The sequence below is a fragment of the Oryzias melastigma genome, linkage group LG10 (assembly GCF_002922805.2).
Source record: "Oryzias melastigma strain HK-1 linkage group LG10, ASM292280v2, whole genome shotgun sequence".
NCBI classification, from domain to species: domain Eukaryota; kingdom Metazoa; phylum Chordata; class Actinopteri; order Beloniformes; family Adrianichthyidae; genus Oryzias; species Oryzias melastigma.
This window is the reverse complement of record NC_050521.1, coordinates 13,243,787-13,265,216: the sequence shown is the minus strand read 5'-3', so window position 1 is coordinate 13,265,216 and position 21,430 is coordinate 13,243,787. Positions and strand designations below refer to the sequence as shown.

General features: G+C 38.0%; 1 protein-coding gene across 2 annotated transcripts; it reads right to left on the bottom strand.

Moving 5' to 3' along the window:
* Positions 1-273: 273 nt before the first annotated feature.
* On the bottom strand, positions 274-20,500 carry slc43a1a (solute carrier family 43 member 1a). 2 transcript variants are annotated; one of them, XM_024283985.2, is made up of 15 exons: positions 20,237-20,500; positions 13,571-13,734; positions 13,084-13,276; positions 11,174-11,229; positions 10,700-10,776; positions 5,879-5,971; positions 5,526-5,659; positions 5,327-5,448; positions 5,012-5,158; positions 4,897-4,932; positions 4,686-4,821; positions 4,470-4,590; positions 4,313-4,386; positions 3,568-3,691; positions 274-2,432 (listed from the first exon to the last, which is right to left on the bottom strand). In XM_024283985.2, exons 2-15 carry the CDS (start codon positions 13,722-13,724, stop codon positions 2,235-2,237), a joined length of 1,665 nt encoding a protein of 554 aa, XP_024139753.1. In that variant the 5' UTR covers positions 13,725-13,734; positions 20,237-20,500; the 3' UTR covers positions 274-2,234. The 2 variants fall into 2 exon arrangements, with proteins under 2 accessions (XP_024139753.1, XP_024139754.1); XM_024283986.2 differs by having other exon boundaries at positions 20,241-20,500.
* Positions 20,501-21,430: the final 930 nt, after the last annotated feature.

Here is a 21,430-nt window from a genome sequence, read left to right as displayed (position 1 = left end):
CTCAAAGGAGTGTTATTTTTATTATTAATTGCATGTATGCACAAAAAATGCATTCTGACAAATGTATTTACTCACCCAACATCAATTGCAGCAGGAAATACAAGAGAAGCTTCATAACACTTCAATAACTCTGTTAAAGGAAAGCAATGATAAATAGTGTGTAGTCCTGGCAGAAGGCAGAGACTTCACATAACATTACACTAAAATAAGAAAGGGAAAGTACTTCTACCATTGTAACATTTTTAATATCCCAAGTTTTTTTATTCTAGGAAACTAGGAAAAAAATTAGAATCAAGCAGAACCAGAACAAATCAAACTTGTGATGTCAGCACACTATCCTATCCTGAGGTCAACTTCTGAGCAATTAACCATGTTTACAGTACCAGAAGATGGCTTTAACATTCAAAGAAATACATTTGGTCAATCTTAAATTCTATTTTAGGACAGACAAGAAAGTTGCCGGGAAAAATCAAAAGGCAGAATTCATTTCAAAAGTAATGAGAAGAAAGAATAAAACCACACAGCACTAAAAATGACCTAAAAAAAAGCTCAAATATATACAACACACCAGATCTCTTGAGTTTTCCAACATATACAAAATTGATTTTTTTTGTTTGCCTTGACAGGTCTGTTTTACTGCAGCTGACTAACAGAAAAAATGGCAGGCTGCAGCTAGATGGTCTGATTTCATGTGAAATGTGAGACATTCAGGTATCATACTTTAAAATATTTTACACTTCCGTAGTCAGTGAAGCAACAGCAACGCGTTACAAAAATATCCAACAAACCTGTGATATTTACAAAAAAATAGTCTATTCTGGAAAAAATAATTTTGCTTCTAAATTAAGGGAAAAATGTGAAGCTGATTGAAAATCAATAGTGTTTTTCTATCAACCATCTAAGAAAATAACATTCCCTTTTCATTGCTATTGCACATAAAGTGCAAGGAGACACTTGAATACAACTTTTACACACAAACTAGTTCATTTCTGCACACAGGGCAGGCTAAAGTGTTCAAAGTAATAGTGATCCACTTCACTCATCCTTTAAAAATGTGTTCTGTGAAAAACAGATTTACAGCAAATTTAGGTTCGAGCTCTGCTGTGTACCCCACCTCCCACCTGAGGACACGCCCCAGCGTCAGGTCTCAATAATTCGTCACATGTGAAGATTTTTGAGGACGTTACTTTACTCCCCACAAACTTGGACGTAGTTAAATGTATCATCTTGTCCTATCATTTGCTTAAATTTATAATAGTGTGAAAAAATGATGGACAGATATCAGCTTGACTACAATGAGAAAGGAGGTAGACGTGGCATCTTGACAAGCAGGTGTCTGTAAATGTGTTGAAACTGTTTGGACTCAAAAGTCATATCCTGCTGTCTAAAATGATCACAGCATGCGCTCGATCATGCATTTGCAATGGAAGTGAGGGAAAAACAGCACAAATAACTGTACAGATTGAACAATTAAGCACACTTTCAAACAAAAAACTGTAACTTTTCTCATATCTTTTGGTTGCTCTTTGGTGCTAGCAAGGGTTGTGATGATTGTCTGAAAACTACCAGATAGTATTTCAAGTATTGATATTCTCAGTCTGTCTTTGCATGTGTTTGCACTCTAAATTCATGGCTTTGACTGACGCTAATTTGGCTCTTGGACCTAAAGCAAAAATAAATAAACAGCAACAAATGTTGATGACACACGCACTCCTAAATCATAAGCTAAAAAAAAGTCCACTCTATATTGTAACATACAGACCCCCTAAAGGGACATAAATCAGAAAAAAATGAGTACTGGTTTCACGTGCGCACGAGAATACACTAGAAGGAAACATATGCGTAGCGCACCAGCCGATCTAAGCCGGTGAATCCCCTGATCACATGACTTTAGATCTAGTTTTAGGTGATGCAAAGAGATAACATAACTGTGGACGTGGACAAGCAAAGCAGCAAGGTAAAATAAAACACTATTAACATTTTAATTGGATTCCTCAAGTTTGGTAGAGCTTTGGACTCAGTTAATGATGTTTCTCGTACACATGGGAAACCAGAACCATATATATATATTATTTTACTTCTATGTCCCTTTGGGGGCTCCATATTAACACAATACCTCAGTGACGAGCAATATTGATACCAGCAATAATAATAATAAAAAAAGTGAATAAGAATTTTCTAAATAAAAGAAAAGATAGTTAAAAAGTTCCCCCAGTTTTTTGCTCTGTGGAGGTCTAGGCTTCGGCAGCAGCGATTCCATTGCTGTGAGGTTTGTGGCCGTTGGCTTCGGCGTGCTTGAGGGCCTGCAGCTCCTGACAGGCCGGCTGCTTCTCTCTGAGAGCCATTTCTTTCAGTAGGTTTCTGCGGTGGTAGAACAGGTAACCTGGCAACATGAAGCCGGCGAAGGAGGAGATCAACAGCCCGACATTGATCTGGAAAAAGTGGATAGTGCAGGCGGAAAAGTTACGTTTGTGAATTGGTACTTGATTAAACAGTAAAAGCTAAGACATTTGAATTTAGTTCACAAATCTAAACTCTGAAGGGTTTTCAAATAGGGTGTGAGTGTATTGTAACACAAATATACACATCTTAGTTATTTTCATCTTGTTCTAGGAAGCCAAACTTGTTACTGTTGGATTTTAATAAAAAAAGTACAAGTTTCTTTCTACAAATGAGAATTTGGCTGTTTTTACTATTTTTGATTTTTAGGATTCTTTTCAAATAAAACTGCCAACATTTTACTTTTTTTCTTCATGCAAGGAAAAACTATCCCTAAATATATCCTCTAAGACCCCATTGTAACATATTTTCACGCTGAGCAGAGTTGCTGGTTGTTCCTGGGATTTATGTGGTTTGACAGGCCCTTTTCTTGCAGAACTAACTCTGCTTCAATTTAACTGTGCGTCTTTACGGCTAGATGAAAAATGTTCCCTTTTGATGAGGCTTATTGTTATAGTCAACTTTGATGACCCTTAACCATGACTTTAGCCACGCTTCTACAGCTTTGACAGGCTTCTAATGACTCTTTTTGTCTCATGACTGATAATTGAGTGTTTTAGTGTTTTTTCTACCCTTTTTCTGCTCTCTTTAAACCAAAAGGAGCAGATGGTCACCGAGACTTTCTGCTGGCGGTTTCTGTGACTCTACATTCACACTGGGCATGAGTTGGATGTTCAAGAATGCGCCATATGTGGTTTCATGGACTCACATTCAGCGTTCACACTGAGCAAGCAGGGAGGGACTTCTTGTTTTTTGGCTTTTCTATTGTTTACTGGTGCTTGTCCATCCATATATCTATATTTTAAACCCTAACTTGGTTATAAATAACTGCTTTATAAACATAGAGTCAAATTTAATTTGTTTTTAGACTTGAAGGAAAGCTAATGGTTTACAGTGTTTTGTTTTCTTATTTGTACTAGTGATGTACATACTGGTTTGCTTTGTGGTTGTTATTCTTTTATCACAGTTTTTTTTTTCTCCTTATTCTCTACAAAATAACTTATTTTTTTATGTTAATTTGGATTTGCAATGGATTTCAATGTTCATAGTTCTTCATAGTTCCCTCACCCAGTAGCCGTCTCCATGCAGATGCCCGACCATGACAATGAAAAGCGGCTGCTGCAGCAGAGCTACCACAGCACTAATCAGGGACTGGAGGCCTGTTAGCGTGCCAAAGTGGTTGGATGGATAGCTGTGGGGAAAATATACACGAGCTGTTAACACTTACAAAGACCCTTTGGAATTAAACTGAGTTGCTCAATAATCAGGATTGTAATAAATTACTTTAAAACATAATTGGTCATATCTTTCTTTGTTGTGGATCCCACACTTAGAGTAATTACTGCCAGAAACTACTAGCTTTATGCTGACAGGGTTCCAGCAGACACATCTTCTTTCAGTGACTTTTTCACACATGATGCTGTGGGGTTTCATTATTAAACCCAGAAGTGAACAAATTGTGCAACAACAGAGGAAGTTTTTTCAATTTTACCAGAAAGCATACCCTTTTCTATTTATTTATTTATTTTTTGGCAGCACCGTAGTCTCTGCACATGCTTCTGTGGGCACATCTGGTAGCCTTTATCACATTACAAATCTCTGCTGTTTATATGGCACAATGGCAACTCTAAATGAAACAGAAATAGTGTAAAGTCTTGATTCTGCAACTTTGATGTTGTATATTTAAAGCATAAAACATAAACATATTATTTGCACCTTGTTCACATGAAAAAGTGACACTCCTTTAATATTGTGGGGAAACTGTTCATGCTTAAGGTGCTTCAAACTTGTGATGAATTAGTGCAGCACTCACACAGCAGCATAGAGGCCCCCGCAACACGAGTGGATGAAGCCTCGTACCATGGTGTGGAGGATGAAGGTCAAAAACTAAAAAGAAATAATTTCCTTGATTAACGGCATCCTTTTTTTATTCTTATTTACTTGTGTTTTTCCTTTTAAGAGTGCACTACCTGAAGAGGCAAGTTTTCTATAAGACAACAGGATCCAAAAATGATTAGTAGTATGTTGGTGAGGATGAAGGCCCTCATGGCATTGGTTAACTTCTGGATCTTGCGGTCTCTTTTCAGTCCACTAGTCCAGTCAAGAGATAAAAAAATATATTTTTTTAGTCTAGAGCCAAACTTTAATCAAACTCTTAATAATACATTGGGTTTTGTTACACTTACCTTTTCTCTTCGCCTGAGGAGACGGCTTTGGGATCAGCACACTCCTTCATCTTCCAGTCCATGATGTAGCCAATCAGAGGGCATGTGACCAGACATAGCAGCTGCATGGTACCAAAGATCGATGCGTAGAAATTCACTGAAAAAGCAAAAAAACAGTAAATATAAGAAATACAAGAACCAAGTAATGTGAGTTTAAAGCCACAATTCTCACCTGTCCCTTCTGCCTTTGACACCAGCTTCTCAGATGCTGAAACCCACAAGATGATTTGAACAAAATGAGTTTATATAAGTTGTTTTTGCAAGATTGAACAATTTTGGGCACTTACGGTGGTCTTTCCCATGAATCACCAGGAACTCCAGCATCTTGTTCATTGCTCCCATATAGAAGATGATCCTCAGCTGGGTCATTCCCATCGTAATCAGACTCCACAGAAAGATGGGGGAGAACACAGAGCGGCGGAAAGGAACGGCATCTGGGAGCAGGGGGGAGATTTCATTCATTTCATTGGGCGGCTAGAAATGTTCTGGACAGGAAGGTTAGATATTTTTCACTAAACGGAATACTTGGATCAAATGTAAAAATTATAACGAAAATTTGACGATGAAAAGAGACTAAAAGCGAAAAAGGTTGTTTGACTCACTGGGCCTAGGACTTGGTCCATTCGGAAGCTTCTCTGCAGAGTGATGGATATCTCCATTTTTATGGTTTTCTGTCATCTTCTTTTGCTCAGATGAAGGTAGAGCTTTCATTGTGAGAATCTTACTGTTGTAAGTAAAAGAAGAAGATTGGAATTACGTATTTATTAAACATTTGTTATGGTGAAAAACAACATGTTTTACCTGTAATCCACTTCATCTGGTGTTGGGAAACCTTCTTTGGGCCAGTTGAGAAAACAGTTTATGAAAACAAGGCCTGCAAGGGCAGCCCACAGCCACATGATCAGCTGGAAGGACGCACCCGCATCATAGATCAGCTGGAGGTGCAAACATAAAAGGGATCAGGGGTGCTGAAATATCCTTTTCATATTTAAAGCCATTTTGAAACGACTAATCAACCAGGCATAAGCAGCAGCGGGAACCCAGGGCACATGGGAAAAGCTCACGCAGGCACACAGGGAACACACATACTCCGCACAGCAGTAGACCAGCGGGGTTTCTGCCTGAGCTGCACTCATTCAACTGAACCGATTTACCTTTACGCCAGGGAAGGTAACAGCAGAGGAGGCGTAGGAGCCGATCATCAGAGACATGATGGTGGAGCTCATCGCACCAAACATGTTAGGAAGCTAAGAGAAACACAAAAACAAGACAAAACTATAAACCACCCTTCTCACAAGTCCACCATGTAATGCAAAAATTGACCAGCAGAGGGCAGACTGCGGCTTAGAGTTTGCACTCTGTGACACCTCTGTCCCTGCAGAGCTGAAAAAAAATGTGAAGATCTAAACCACATCGTGCTGTTTATGTCTTAAACAAAATCACTCACTAACCTTTTCTTGTTCACCATGTATAGTCTATTCTTTCAACTCCAACAATTGGGAATTGTTGGGATTAAAAGTGTACATAGAGTCCAGATGAACCAAGCTGCGTTCTTTAACCCCGCCATAAGAATGTGTATGACACACAGCAATAAGCACACTGTGGCAGGCACCAACACATCATACATTGGGTCGACCTATTTACAACCTTAAGTAGATTAGAAAAACATAACAATGACCTACTGTGGTGGCAGTGAACTAAGTGCTCTTTGATTAGAGCTATAATCACGAGTATAACATCACATGGGAAGGATTGCAGTTGTGCTTACTATTTTCTCTCAGAGTTTCCTCATTTCAGCTCGCCTCAACTAATCTCCTAGCTGTGCCTAAGTTCAGCCAGCGGGGTCACTGACCCCTTTCAGTGACCCCCTTCTCCTCACGCTGACCTCAATTTTTGAGACGCGACCAAGTTCGGCGCTGAATTCCCATACGCTACTTTGTGAGGTGCGGACATTGACATTTGAGTGCATAAAGTGTCACTAACAACCATCTGCAAACACAACACAGACAAATCAAGTTATGTGGCTAACCTGTTATCTAAAGCCACCTGCTTTTCACCACGATGGAAAACAAAGCTGCAAAGAAACCCAGTTCTCCTAGAAAGAAAAATGGAGCTGCTGCTAATCCATTGTTAACATATAAACACTGATTATGGCAGCTTTTAGTGTAACTGGTATCTAATAGCTTTGATAATACACAATTTTTAAAAAAATGCTTGCATTATCATTAAAGCACAATTGTATTGTTAAAACTGTTTTCTTCCAATGTCCGTAGTTAATAAACCTTATAAACCTTTGAAGAAGTTGGTAAAAGGGCAGAATGTTGTTTTCCTAACATTACAATGCCTGTGTTTTAATCGTCTGCGCTCCATGTCAGCTTTTTTGCAGCTTAGCAGGTGAGAGTGTACTTTGTTCTGTTTTTTTGTTACCTAAAAATACAACAACAGTCACTGGTGGTTACATGATCTTTTTTTACCACACAAACATGTCATGTGTTTCTGATGCAGTTGATTAAGAAGCCTTTTACTATTAATGTGACCTGAGGGGGTTGATTTTTTAGATTTAATACTAACAAACACCATTTCTAGAATATTAATCCATTGCAGACACCACAAACGCTAGCTAATAGTACCCTTTAAGCTTTTTTAAATAAATATCTGAATGTGGCATTTGCAAAAGTAAAAACCAAACAAAAAAAAGGGAATTTTGAATATTTTATGTATTTATTTCCTACATTAATTCTGTTTTCTAGTCCTGCTCTATCCATAAACGTCCATTGTCAAATGTTCTTGCCACATTAAAATTCCAAGAATTTCCTTCCGCTTCTGAGTCCAGCAAGTTGCAAGAATTCGAGAACAAAACTTTTTTCTACTAGAGTTGATGCTTGTTTGTGTGTTTAGAGGCTGACGTCTGCCTTCTGCTGACAGTACTCTGACAGTTTTCGGCTGGCAGGTTATAAATTATTTCCATGTCGCAGTGGGAACCATGCGTTCCCTTTCAGAGCTGGCACCAAAAGGGTTGGCAGGAAAAGAAAAGTTTTCCCATAGGATTTTGGGAGGTCAGCAGAGCCTGACTGTCTGCACAAAGTGAGAAAACCTCAGAGAGAACACTTCATTCAGTACTTCTAAGAATTCTTAGTTCACATCACCCATATGGACATAAGGTGGAAATCTGAGGAACCGATGTGCTGAGCACACAGGACTTTCTGGATCTCTCATTGACGTTAAAGCAAAGAAGTTCTCGCAGTGTGAGATGTCAACCACAAGATGCGTGATTTCAAAAAGCTGGCATCAACCATCTCGTCTGGGATGATGGTGTGATGACACGCATGTGCCAGTTTTCAGGGCCTTGCAGCACGTGTCTTGTATTTGAACATGTGACTGCATGGCAGCACATGAAGGTCAGCTGGTGTCAAAAGAGTCACACACAAACAGAGCTTTGGTCTGATTTGTCCAGATTAATGAGTTCAGTCTATGTTCACTCACTTGGGTGTTGACAGATTTTGGCACAGAGATTAATTAAGACTTGAATTAGTGAGTGAAAAGGGGGAAATTGTAAATTGGATCCTCATTTCAGATCTAATTATTTGGGCAGAAATGAAAAGATTTGGTGTCAGAAAGGACTGGGATGATAAAAAATAAAAAAAGGGGAGTGGGAGTACATTTTTGATCCATCTCCCTATAAGCTGCAGCTGCAGTTTAGCAAACCCAGCAGGACATTTCAAGCCACAGCTGATTAACACCGGCTTCTCCTTTCCACCTCCGCTCTGCCACCCTCTCCCGCCTCTCACAGATTGGTCAAACAGTCATCTCTCGCAGTGCTCGTCTCCAGCTGCAGTGATCTTTCATGACTCCGACAGTGGTCAAGCGCTGAGGAGCTTTTGAAGTTTCCTCATATTTGACCTCTGGCATCATTATATGAGTGGGGCTCAGTTCCCTGTCGTGACTCCTGTTTGCTGAGCAAATTTCACCCACGACTTTAAAAGCTGAAGCTTCGGAACAACTGAGAACACATTTATCATCAGCGTGTGAGCTGACATGCCCCTGCCATTTCTGCTAATCCTGCAGGACAAGTCCCGAGGAGAAAGCAGGAGGGTACCTGTCCTCATTCCTCGAATGCTGACACGGAACAGAGGGAGCCTGGAGCTCCCAGCCAGAACAAAGCTGAAATAGACTATAACATTCTAGCCTGGAACAGTTACCATAAAAAAATACAAGGAGAATGGAAGAATGTTAATTTCTTTTTCATTGCCAGAGGTCCCCGGAGAGTTATATGGCTTCATCTGACTTCTGTTGCTTTTATTTCCAACAGGCTTCAATCTAGAAGTCAGAAGGCCAAGAAAAAAAATTAAAAGTTTTACAAATTACTAATTTTTTTACACAAACATTGTTTTTTTGCATTTATCCTTCATGCTATAATAAAATAATGTTTAATCTTTCAATAGAAAGTCCCCTCTACTTCTAACATGTAGTTTTAAAGTTTTCTCTTTCCCTTAGATGTAAGCAAACTGGTCCTCAACTGAAGCCTCAAATAAAGATTATTAATTTTACTAATTATTTAATAATAATCCATTTTATTTGAAGCACCTTTCAAAGCACCCAAGGACACTTTACAATAAAATAGCATTGAATAATAATAATAGGTGAGTTTTGAGACAGGCTTTGAACAAGGGGAGAGAGTTGACATTACGGAGGTCATTGAGGAGAGAGTTCCAGAGTTTGGGAGCTGAGCGGCTTCCTTGCACCTAATTACTCTAAATAATTTTATAGAAAGAGAAAAAAAACAGATGTGAAATGTTTAACATCCTGGAGGGCTGAGTATCTTCTTCAGCCGATCAGAGAGGTAAAGTGTGGCGACGATGGAAAAAAGTGAGCTCTTGTTTCTATTTCTTCAAATTCTGTCACTTTCTATCAAACCTCATCTTTAAAATAACCCCCACACCTGGTGCTTTGCAAACAGATAACTGCGGATGACAAAACACCAAAGTGAATTCAGTCTTTTCATTTATTTTTCCAGTTTTCTAGAAAAAAAAATAATTTTGGACCTTCTTTAAAACTATAACAGCTTCTTGTTTCATGTAGAATATCAAGTTCTACTTTTACTTCTGAAGTAAAACTTATTTTTTTTTAAAGTATATCGCCAACAAAGGGAAGAAAATGGAAAAAAATCCAACTAAACACTTTCCAAACTTTATGTTCTTCCTTGACTGTCAAGGTGACTAAATAGAACTTGATGGTCATAAGAAGGAAACATTCTAATGTGTCCTTGAATATTTTGAGCAGAGGTAAGTGGGCTGAGCTTTGATGAGGGTGTGTGTTGGACCGCAGGCTGTCATTGGTGGAAGCATGAGTGACATAGTTTCCACCTTTGGGTCGTCATGTGCAGCTCTGACAGAAACACACAGTACATTTCTGCATTGTAAACAAGAGGTGATAATAGAAGCCCTGCTGCTGATGTTGGTACCAGCTGACACATCACAGCTAAACTCACATGGCTGACAGGAGATTAAACAAACACAGCTCCCAGTCACAACAGCGTTCTCCAGAGCTGAGGTCAACAGCGGCTTCAGGCCGTCAACTAAACATTCATACCTATCTGTTCCAGGAATAAACACTAAATTTAAACTGGCTTATAGCACGAGTTATGTAACCACATAAAACGAGAGACAGAGAGAAGTGAGTTTTCACATGATGTGAATGTTTTTGACGTAAGCACCCTTTATTTGCACCACAGTACCTTTAATAACACCTCCCCCTTAAGCTAAATGGTCCTTCAACCTGCAGGGTTTATTTCAAAGTCAAAAACAAACATGATCTCATTTATGTATACAATTTTACATACTTTTAACACTATTCCATCATGTTATCTCAATTCATTGCACTTACGCTCTATTTGTTCTAATGTTAATAAGTGGAAATGCTCTTGTAAAAACATTAAATGGGAAAAAACGTGATCTTTTTTCTGCTGTGTGTCTCACCGTGATGGAGGTGAAGGTCAGGCAGATGCCTCCAAAGCCGTTTAGGGAGAGCGCCAAAAAAATGAGCGCTGACAAAGCTGCAGAGAGAAAAGAGAAGTATCAACGGTCACTCTTCACACTCAAATGATGCAATAGGAGAACAAAATAGTTAGAATTTAGTTTTATTTATGGCTTTGGTTTGGTTTGATTGAAGAAATGTTTGAGATTGCAAACATAGCACTGTATTTGTGCCCTTACTTTTATCTGAAAAAACAAAAAGTGATCTCCTTTTGCTCTTTCATTACTGAATCTCAAAATACTTTCAAAATAAAGGTTATTTTTCAATAAAGTAGGTCAGAGCAGAGACAATGTCAACATTAACCAGATTCTAAATGTCAAACAGAACTATTTTTATGCAGATCGGCGTTATGTTTCCATCTGTGTCCATCACATTAATAATCTTAGGGCTTGATGTGTTGACTGCTTTGTACTCACCATGAGGGTTGTAGACAGAAACGGCCATAATGATGCATGAAAGACCAAAACATGAGCTAAAATGAAACAGAAAGCTAATTAAGCTCACAAAAACATCAAGTCGTCAAGAGAAAAGTGGAAAATTTGATTTTTTTCCACAAATTCAGCAGAAGAATTTGTTCTTAATCATTTTTAAAAGTATAACTACAACTTCTTTAGAACAGAAGAATCCAGGTACCTAAAAGCCAATTCACAGTTGACACCTGGTGTTTGTGTTACACTGATTTTGAGACTGAAGTACATAATCGTCAAGAATCTGTTGGTAGGAAAGAGTAAGTTTGCTATCTCAGATTTCAAGAAGATCTGTGATACATCACATTTCATAGCATGTATTTAGCATGTATTTGAGGCAAAAGGGTTGGGATACTTGTGGAAACTAGTTGTGACCAAAAAGTAAGTCAAAAACCAAATAGTCTTGCTCGCCCTCAAACTGCCAAACTCACAACCGAAACCTTTCCTAACTTTTTAACGATTTTTCCCTTTTCAGACTACTTTCAGCTCTTTTTTAAGATTTAATTCCTTTTAATACAGTTCCCATTCACACTGTAAGTGAACTGTATCAGAATTCACTCACAAGAAGGCTTGCACACTAAATTGAAAACGTATCAACATTGCTATATCAGCTTATACAAAACGTGTATCGCAAATGAAAGCTCCCTTAAATGTTTACATACATGCATAAACAGAGAAACCCCAGTGATTTTTAAAATAGTCCAGAAGCATACTTCCTACATATTGCCCATGCTTGTTTTGGGCAGTGCTACCAGAAAGGTACATAATTGGTTTTGGGTGTTTCCCCAAAATACATGGTCTTACCTGTCTCCTATTGACATAACTTGCCACATCATTTATTTTGACTTTTATCTAAATAAAAATCTTGCAGTGAAATGAAAATGATGTAATATTTGTTTTTTGTTTTGCTATTTATCACCAACAATCACATTTATCCTGCAGCCCTACTTACAAGTGAACCAAAAACCAGATTTTCCATCATACCAAAGATGATGACCTGTGTGAAAATGTTCCTAGTGAGTAAGACCAAAGAATCTGATCCGAGAGTATTATTCAAAGTGAAACTTGGTGCAGAATGCTCCATAACAAAGAAGTAACATGTTTGAGGAGCAGACGCTACTATCTAAATAAAAATATCCATGTTTAGCAACAAATGGGATGAGTATTTCCTTCACGTGAAATGACTCAGGAGTTTCTTCCACTAATTTTTGTCTGTCTGAGTCACTCTAGTGTACGCAGCGTGAAGTGAAAGCACAACATAAGCATGTGTGAGATGTTTATCAGAGTAGCACATTTTCATTCACACTCACAGTTATGTTAATTGCACCACACCTATTACATTAAAATGGTGCTCTACTTCCCACTATTGGAATGTCGTCCGTTTACATTAGTGCACTGAATTCACCTCAACAGACACAAGAAGGGTTAAATGTTTTGATTAGATTAGTACTAAATCTGCTTAAATGATTGCACGTTTATTATTTTTAGAATACATATATATGTGAAATATTTATATATTTTTATAAATATCAAACCCACTAAGCTGAAGGTGTCTTAAGTAGAGTTTTGGTTAATTCTTGTCTTACAGTTACTGCATTGGATACAAGTAATCTGAATAAAAGCCTGATCAGAATAAAAACACTTCATGTAAAGATGAAATTCAGATTACTGTTAATCTGATAGTGGAGCATGTAAACACTTATTCTGATTTTGGATCATTACTACGCTGGCTTTTACGTCTTGCATACATTTTGAATGTAAACAAAATACAGCATTTATCTAGAACATCTATCATCTCGTAGTTTGTAAGCACCGTACAGCCCTTGTGAGTTCAAAAAGTGTCTCTTTGAAAGCATTACCTGCCCACCAGTCGTATGGGCCGTGGACCGAACTTGTCCATCAGGATGCCGAGTGGCAGCGTTGTGGCGCTGAGCAGAAAGGAGCCAATGGTGAAGCCAAGATTCAGCATCTCTTCCTGGTCCACACAGGTAAGCCAGTGATCTGCATGACCGTCGGAGGAGTTGCCGATCGACACGATCACTGAGTCGTTTTCTGAGAAAGTGTGTGAAGGAGATGGATGAGAGGGGAAAGAAATAAAAAAAACACTTGCTATAAAAACCTTTAACTGATTTCATCTTTACTAGATATGATGCGAAGAGTTGGGAGTCTTGGATTTTCAAAAATAAGTCTGTATAGATGAAACAGATTATCAATTCAGCTTCTTTTGTTACTCGTTTTAGCAAAACTTCCATCATTGTACATTCTACAACTTCCTTGAAGTAGAAGATTCTGCCACCTGTGGAAGACATACATGAAGTAGATGAACGTTCAATCATTCCATTGTACCTGAGCACAGGTGGGAGTAGAAACCTTCCCTCTTCAGCATGATCAGAAGGGAGCCCCAACCTAAGAGCACGGCCGAACACAGCAGGTTTTCAATCACCGCTGTCACTGCCATCCACCAACGCCTCCGGTATGCCGTGACAAGAGAGGGCGCCATGTCTGCTGCTCTGAAGGACGGACAGAGGGGAGAAATGAGAGAGTAATCACTTTTGAACTTCAAAAATGCACCTCAGTTTCAGTTTGGTTAACCAGAAAAAAGCCACTGTCACACACTGATTATGCCAAAGAAAGGTGTGCACGTTAAGCTGTTTCACTTTAGTGATTTACACACAAAGCAAGGTAGAGCCTAGAGTGAGCAATGTTTCACCCAAAACCACAGCATAGCTTTCATTTTACTGTCACAGTCACAATACAGATTCCACCTTTGTGTAAACACTCATGTATGTTCAATCAAAAAAGGATGACCTGCTGAATGAAATCAGGTCAGTCGTGACCACCTAGAGAACATCGGTCACTTTAACCACAGGCTGTAAAGAGTAACAAATCACTGTCGCACATCTAAAACAAACAAAACAACCCCAAAATAGTCAGTTCCTCTATTCAAACCAAAAAAAGAGCAGTAGAAGTGGCAACAATCAAGCCTCGCACCGGAAGTGCTGCTTAATGAGGGCATTTTGCCAGCATGCGGGTCTTACAGGAGGGGCAGAGGGTCGAACAGGACAGATTTGTCTGTGCGTGTGCCTGTCAGGCATGTGTGTAATGCGATTACTCGCAGCCCAGTGAGCTGCCTCTGCGCTGAAAGGAGAGTTTGAAAAGGAGGATTTCTTTGTAATTGACACCCCACGATGAAAACCCAATGTGGACACACAAACTCCCCAACCTTCAACAGGGAATTGGCAGAGCGAGAAAAAAAAAGCTCCTTTTTTCAGTAATGTAAGTACAAAAACCAGTGGGTCGAGACAGTAAAAGGGAACACTTTTGGGGAGTGAGCAAACATCTGCCGCTTTTTTCTTTTCTGCTTTCATTTTTACAGGTACAGGTGCAAAATATATGTTTTTTAAGCTATTCTCTCTAACTTTCATTTTTTCAACATTTTAAGCAAAAATATATTTAAATATCCATCTACTACAATATATCAAACAACAAAATAATAAAACTAAACAATGTATTTTAATGTTTATAAAAAGGCCCCATATGTTGGGGCCACTCTGGTCCCTAAACTTTTACTTATACGATAAATATCCTGTAGAGCATATTCATTTGTAGAAATCTGTGATGTCACAGATGTAAAGCTGGGTAGTTTTTATCTGCTTCCTGTTTTCATGCCGCATATGCTGCAATTTGCAAAAGGTCAACTAAACCTAAAGAGTTTCAAAGCAATAGATCACTTTGAAACTAAAATTATAGGTCATGTCAGCAACTATTGTCTCCTAATTGACTTGGGTTGTGATTCAGCTTCACCTTAAATCTCACTGTGTTTGAGAAACACAAGGCCTGTCTGCATGTGTTTGATCAGTGCACACATTGAAGTAAAAGTTCACAGCTAGAGAAGGCAACGCAAAATCACTTCCTTGTAAAAATAATTCTTCGTTTACCTGCTGGGTCTTGACCTGTTTTATAAGTCAACCTATTCCATTTGATGGATACCGACATTTCTATAAGAACCTGGCAAATTTACAAGACTAGATGTGATGGAGACAAAACACTTCTATTTTACTTCTGGGGTGTTCTTCATAAATTTCACTATAAACTATTTTGATTTGTTTGAAAGTCCACAAGATGTGAGCACTGTCAAAATTTTCAATTACACATTTTTCTCAGCATCCTGGAGGTCCTGCGACAAGAGAATCTCCATGAATACATCTGGAGAATTTAAGATATTCAATACTGTCTGTTAATTAAAATTTTACATTCTTGACATGGATTTACGAATACTAACATAAACAGATTTCTAAATAGGATCAAATCTGTCAAGGGTTCAGTTAGCCTAGTGATGACTAACACTAATCCTCAAGAGCCACAACCCTGCATCTGTTTGGTGCTGACTACCTAAATCAGGTATGTTGGTCAGTCAGGATGTGAAATAACTTGAGTCAGCAAATCAGCAGCAAGTTTGGCAGGAAGGACTGGAATATAGGCACGGGTCTGGTATCTGAGAACCAACCAGGGACAATCTATGGCCCTCTATGAAGTAGAACAGAAGTTCAATACATTAAAATAGTTACTACAATTATTCAGTGTAAAATGATATGAGTAAAGTCGATTTATTCATTATTAACATTATTAATATTATTGCTACATTAAAATGAAAGTAGTTTTAAATATCTTGAGTAAAGTCTAATCAAGGAAATCTAACACATTTTTGTATTTTAAACTTCATCGACAACTAATAAAACTTGAGCAAACACTTAATATTGATGATTTTATTTACTTTGTTATACAAAAGTATGATACATTTTTAAAAATGGAGATTGCAAAAAAATCTTCCAAATTGATGTTCATTCAATAATAAAAAAAACTTTATATATTGCTGACTTTCTGTGCTAGAAAGTGTCTACTTTTGAATTGGATATCTGAGGATATTCCTTCAAAATCCCAATGGCAGAAATTAGTGATGAATTATATTTCTCTTGACTATCTTACTTATCAACTGCACCACAATATATTGGACTGGATACTAAAAAAAAAAAACTATAAATTTGACTGGTTCTTTAAGCCAACTTCACACCTGCTTTCACAACTTAGCGACTACTTTTATTGACATGTCTAAATGTGCGTTTTGGGGATTTGCCGTTTAAACCTCTTTCATTCACGAATAGCGACACAAATTTTTTAGACCGTTTTCGGGCTCTACATACATAAGGTGCAGCTATTGAAAGTTAAAACAGGTTGAACTTTGACCAATCAGGGACTCAGATTTGGTAGTGATGTATGGATGATGTGCCTTTTAATTCAAAGAAGTGCCAACTGTTTGAACATTGATAATGGAGAAGAATTGAATCCTTGAAATTGGTTCCCTGCCATAATTATATGACACCAAGCCTTTGATATATCGGAATAGAGCGGTGAAAGAGCTAGATTTGCACTGCTTCAGCATTTCTCACAAAGGCTCTTATAACTACTGGTGGCAGACGTGTTCTAGTAGTTAGTAGAAAAAGAAGAAACCCCTATTGCTTAAATGTGAAGCCACTGAACACTATTTTCATTTCTGTGCGCTCAATTATTACTTGGATCTCAGTTTGTGTGAATTTATCCTGTGGCACAGGGTAGGTGTAAAGAACAATCTGGTTGCTTTTGGTCTCCTATCTTCCTCTTGACAACAACCCATGGATTTGCTTTGGGTTCAATCCAGGTGAGTTTGCTGGCTAATCAAGCACAGTAATATCATAGTTGTTGAACCACCATTTGGAGTTGTGTTCAGGTACAAAGTCCTTCTACAAAACAAAACAAAAAATCTTTGACTCTGGAACCTTGATATCCAGATGAAATCCAAAACTTACTTTCAACTGACAACAGGACTTTAGACTACGGAGCAACACTCCAGTTCCTTTTCTCCTAAAACTTGGTAAGTTGCCTCTGGTACAGGAGTGGCTTGACACAAGAAATTCAACTATTGGAGCCAGTGTCCGGTAGAGTGGTTGTTCTTGTTGCACTGACTCCAGCCTCAACCCACTCCTTTGAGAGCTCCTCCAAATTGTTGGATGAATGTCTCATGACAAACCTCTCCAGGCTGCAGTCATCGATACTTTTCTCTCCACTCAACCTTCTTTTTCATATTTTGGATGCAGCACTCTGTGAACAACCAGCTAGCTTAGCAAAGAGCCTTTTTTGATTAAACTAAATGTACTTTTTAAATAATAAATATGTAATCAAGTGTGAATTACTAATGATAGACACATTTTATGCTTTTGCAGTTGAAGAGGTAGGAGTTAGGACTCTCCTTTCAGTCCCAATCCAGTCATCGTTTGATCGTTTTTTAGTGGTTGTTTAATTATGATTGTGTCAAACCCTGTGTCGTTTTCTAGAGCAGTTTCTGCAGAGTAGCAGTAGTTTGTTAGAAATTTGCCTGGATTCTGGGCGGGGCTGTCGCTGTGGAGTCATCTGTTCACACTCTCCCATTAGCTTACAGCCCCTCACACCCCCAACCTGATATAAGTGATGCAATATTGGAGCAATCCAGTCTTACTGTTTTGAGCCAGATCCCAGACAAACATGGATTTAGTCATCTACAAGTGGGTGCACTGGGATGCAGTGGATGCCAGTTTTGCATCTTCTCCTAATTCCCAATGATTTGAGAAAAGAAATATTTAGAAATGTAATTTTAGGCTGAATTTCTTGCAATATGTTCTCCATGAACCAGAGCTTGTTAAAGCACTCTTTTCATAGGAGTGAGTCTTTTAGGAATTTGGCCAAAGCTAATATGTGTCTTCAAAAGTCTGGAAATCGATGTTGATACTTCTCTGTTACTAATCATGTGATCTATTGATTTTGTGTCTCTACCTCTGATAAAAATGGACGTCACATCCGCAAAAACAATTAAAACAAATATCCAAATTACTTAAAAAAAAGCATTGCAAGCAACTCCCAAGTTAATCTATATATATATCTTTAACTGTATTTTTTGTACTATTAAGTTGTGAGAGTAACAGTCTATTGAAGAAACTGTCCACAGAACTCTGAAGGGTACAAAACAAAAACATTGTTGACTGTTGACAGATTAAATATTTAAGTCCAGATAGTCTGAGTGACTAAATGATTCAGTGACCCACTTTTAAATCATTTAAAACTAATGCTTATTAATGAGCACGTCATTAATTAATTTAACAAATATATGAGAAAAGTATATCTGGCCACTGATCATTTATGTGGTAATTTAAAAAAATATCAGATCTTATCTGAAAGAAAAAAAAGAAAACCAGCTTTGGGGTCTTTAGGTTTGGGATCAAGTGTTTGTCCAGGCTCAGGTTAAACAAGCACGTGGCCCTTAGCGAGATCCACAAAACAGCCCAGCCTGCAGCCTCCACCTCCTCCTGGATTTGCCACCTGCTTGGTGCAGGCCAGCTCTTGTAGAAACTGGACTTTGTCATTCGTAAACAGCAGGACCGTTGGCGGTGTGATGATGCCAGAAGGTCAAAGCAACAAAGACTTGCCAACAAGTCAAACATGAAGTGCTTTTAGCTTTGGCAGGCGGTTGCAAGCTCCTGCCATAACACTGTGAAGTGTGTGTCTGTCTGTGTGATTGGAGGAGGGACCAGGACCCTAAACAGGGACAACACCATATAAGGAAGCTGTTTCCTGAAATACCTGATAAGCAGCTGAATGATGCAATGTTGCCACTATGGAGTTTCCAATACAGTTTTTAATAATAATAATAATAATAATGTACTTATTTATATATACAACATACAGCTTATCTGAATTTGTGTTTACAATTCACAGCAGCTCCTTTATCCCCTGCTGAAGACGTGCTGACCTTGTCCGGTCGTGTTTGTCGACCTTTGTGGGACTTAAGAGAGCCGCATCACAAACTCTTTATCCTCACATATTTTTAAGAAAATAAACCCAATGTTCCCCATGGAGCCCACGCAACGCTCGGAGACTGCCCGACCGACCGGCCGGCAGAAAGACAGCTGTTTCTGCACGCTCAGGACATCAAGCGGCTCCAGTTACTCCTCTGATGCTGCGTTCACTTACCTCCGATAATGTCGAAATTGTCATTTTTAGCAAAACTAAGTACAAACGTAAAACATTTTTGTATTTTAGTATTAATAATTTTAGTATTAATAAGTTAAGTAAACATGATTTAGTAACTACAAGGACTTTAACAAGTAATTGTGGGATAATAGTACATGAAGACTCAATGTTAAAACAAATATGTTTTTTTCTGTTGATGCTGTTTTAGGTCCAAACATAGCCTACTAATAACACTTCCATCCTAAAGACAATAACTATTATTTTTAGTTTTTCCGATTGTTTTAATTCATTTTTGCTGAGGATGGTACACGGATGTTCTCATCAAATGATGAAAAATGTCGTTTCGGACACAAAAAGAATTCCAAAAATAATTTAACAACCAAGACGGGTCATTTTAAAAGGTTTTGGGTTGAATCAGATGGCCTATATCTGAATAACATTGTGATCACAGATAAAAGCTCACGAGTTGGATACATTTCCGTTTTGCGCGCGGTAAGTAAAGGCATCTGGATGGACAAACGCGTCTTTTGTTTCTGACCAACACAGGAACGCGTCTTTTTTATAATTTGATTAGGATGAGCGACGTAAACCTTCTTGTAGGTGGGTTTTTCCGAATACTTCTCGCATGAGTTTTACTATTTACGCACACGTTTACTAGCCTACCACAGGAAGGGAAGACTAAATGAGGAAATAGCTCTAAGAGCATGGCACAAGCATCAAGCCCCCCATACATGGGCCTTCTTCGCTCACATTTCACATTTGATGCATTTATGTTCTGTGAAAGAACAAAAATTTATGAATTCGTCCGGTTTGCGCGGGTTAACAAAGGGAGGCCTCTAGAAGATAAAGAGAAGTCGTCTGTTTAGCTTCATGCCACGTGTCTTTACCCGGTTTATCCAGCCGCTCCACTCTATTGATCCGCGCAACTTTTACGCATCAATATATTTGGGGTAAAAACAGAGTTAAAGCACTTACTCACTTTTGTTCAGTCTTCTTTGGGAGGAAATTTCTTCACATAAACTTGAGAGTTGCTCTTTAACTTTCAAAAGTCTAACTTTAGGTTACTTTTGTTTCTCTTTAGCATTAATTATAGTTGTGTTTTTTTAATCTAACTACTTAGTTATTACAACTTTTCCTTTGGGTGATTTATTTTTCTAATGATGTTTCTAAAAACCCTCTACTGAGCTCAGAGCTTCTTTCCTCTCTAGCCATTTACTCTTCTCCCATTTGACTTTTATTTCCCTCCCTCTTTGTAAAGTTTGCCTCTCTTGGGGGTGGGGAAAAGTCACGCCCGGTTACACCCCCACCGTATCAGTGTTTCCATACTGACTCACTTCCATGCTCTCCCAGTGGTCTGCAGCTGCTCATTCAGACTCTTTGGAAGCAAAAAAAAGTGATGACAAGTAAAATAAACTAATCAATTTTAAAAAGTTTATTACATTGTTAATTAAATAATTGATATTTTTCAAATACGGTTTTTGTTTTTCAGGTGGCACAGAGGTGTAGTTGTGTAGATCTCAACGTGTAAAATGAAGGACTGCGGTGAAGTTAGTTTTAGGTTGGATATTCGACAGACATCCGCTGTCTTCATATTTAGGGACCGTCAACAAATGACAGCATGTTTCTTCTATAGCTCTTAAAATATTGCACCAAATCAAACCAAAACCCTTTAAAATAATAAAACTGATTGAGAACTATCTATTATAGTAGATTATATTAGCTTTTGACGCTTTTTTCTAATTTTTGTCAATTTTTTAGTGTAAATATTCACGATTTTCTTTCAATAGCTTTTAGGTTTTTAGACCAAATCAGTCAAAATCACTATAGAATAGTAGAACAGATTAAGAACTATCTATTACAGCAGATTGCATTAGCTTTTTATGCTTTTTCCAATTTTAGTCATTTTTTGGTCTAAATTTCCACGTTTTTCTTTAATAGTTTTTAGGTTATTTGACCAAATCAGTCCAAATCATTTTAGAATAATAGAACAGTTTAATAACTATCTATTACAGCAGTTTACATTAGCTTTTGATGCTTTTTCTAATTTTAGTCAATTTGACAAAAAATTAACTAAATTTGGAAAAAGCATCAAAAGCTAATGTAAACTGCTGTAATAGATAGTTCTTAGTCAATTATATTGTTCTAGATTGTTTTTGACTGATTTGGTCT

Coding starts and splice junctions, on each gene's coding strand:
- slc43a1a (XM_024283985.2), bottom strand. CDS start 13,724: ATGGCGCCCTCTCTTGTCACGGCATACCGGAGGCGTTGGTGGATGGCA. Junction 10,777..11,173: donor TTCTGTCTACAACCCTCATG/GTGAGTACAAAG, acceptor TTCTCTCTGCAG/CTTTGTCAGCGCTCATTTTT. Junction 4,387..4,469: donor TAGAAAACTTGCCTCTTCAG/GTAGTGCACTCT, acceptor ATTTCTTTTTAG/TTTTTGACCTTCATCCTCCA.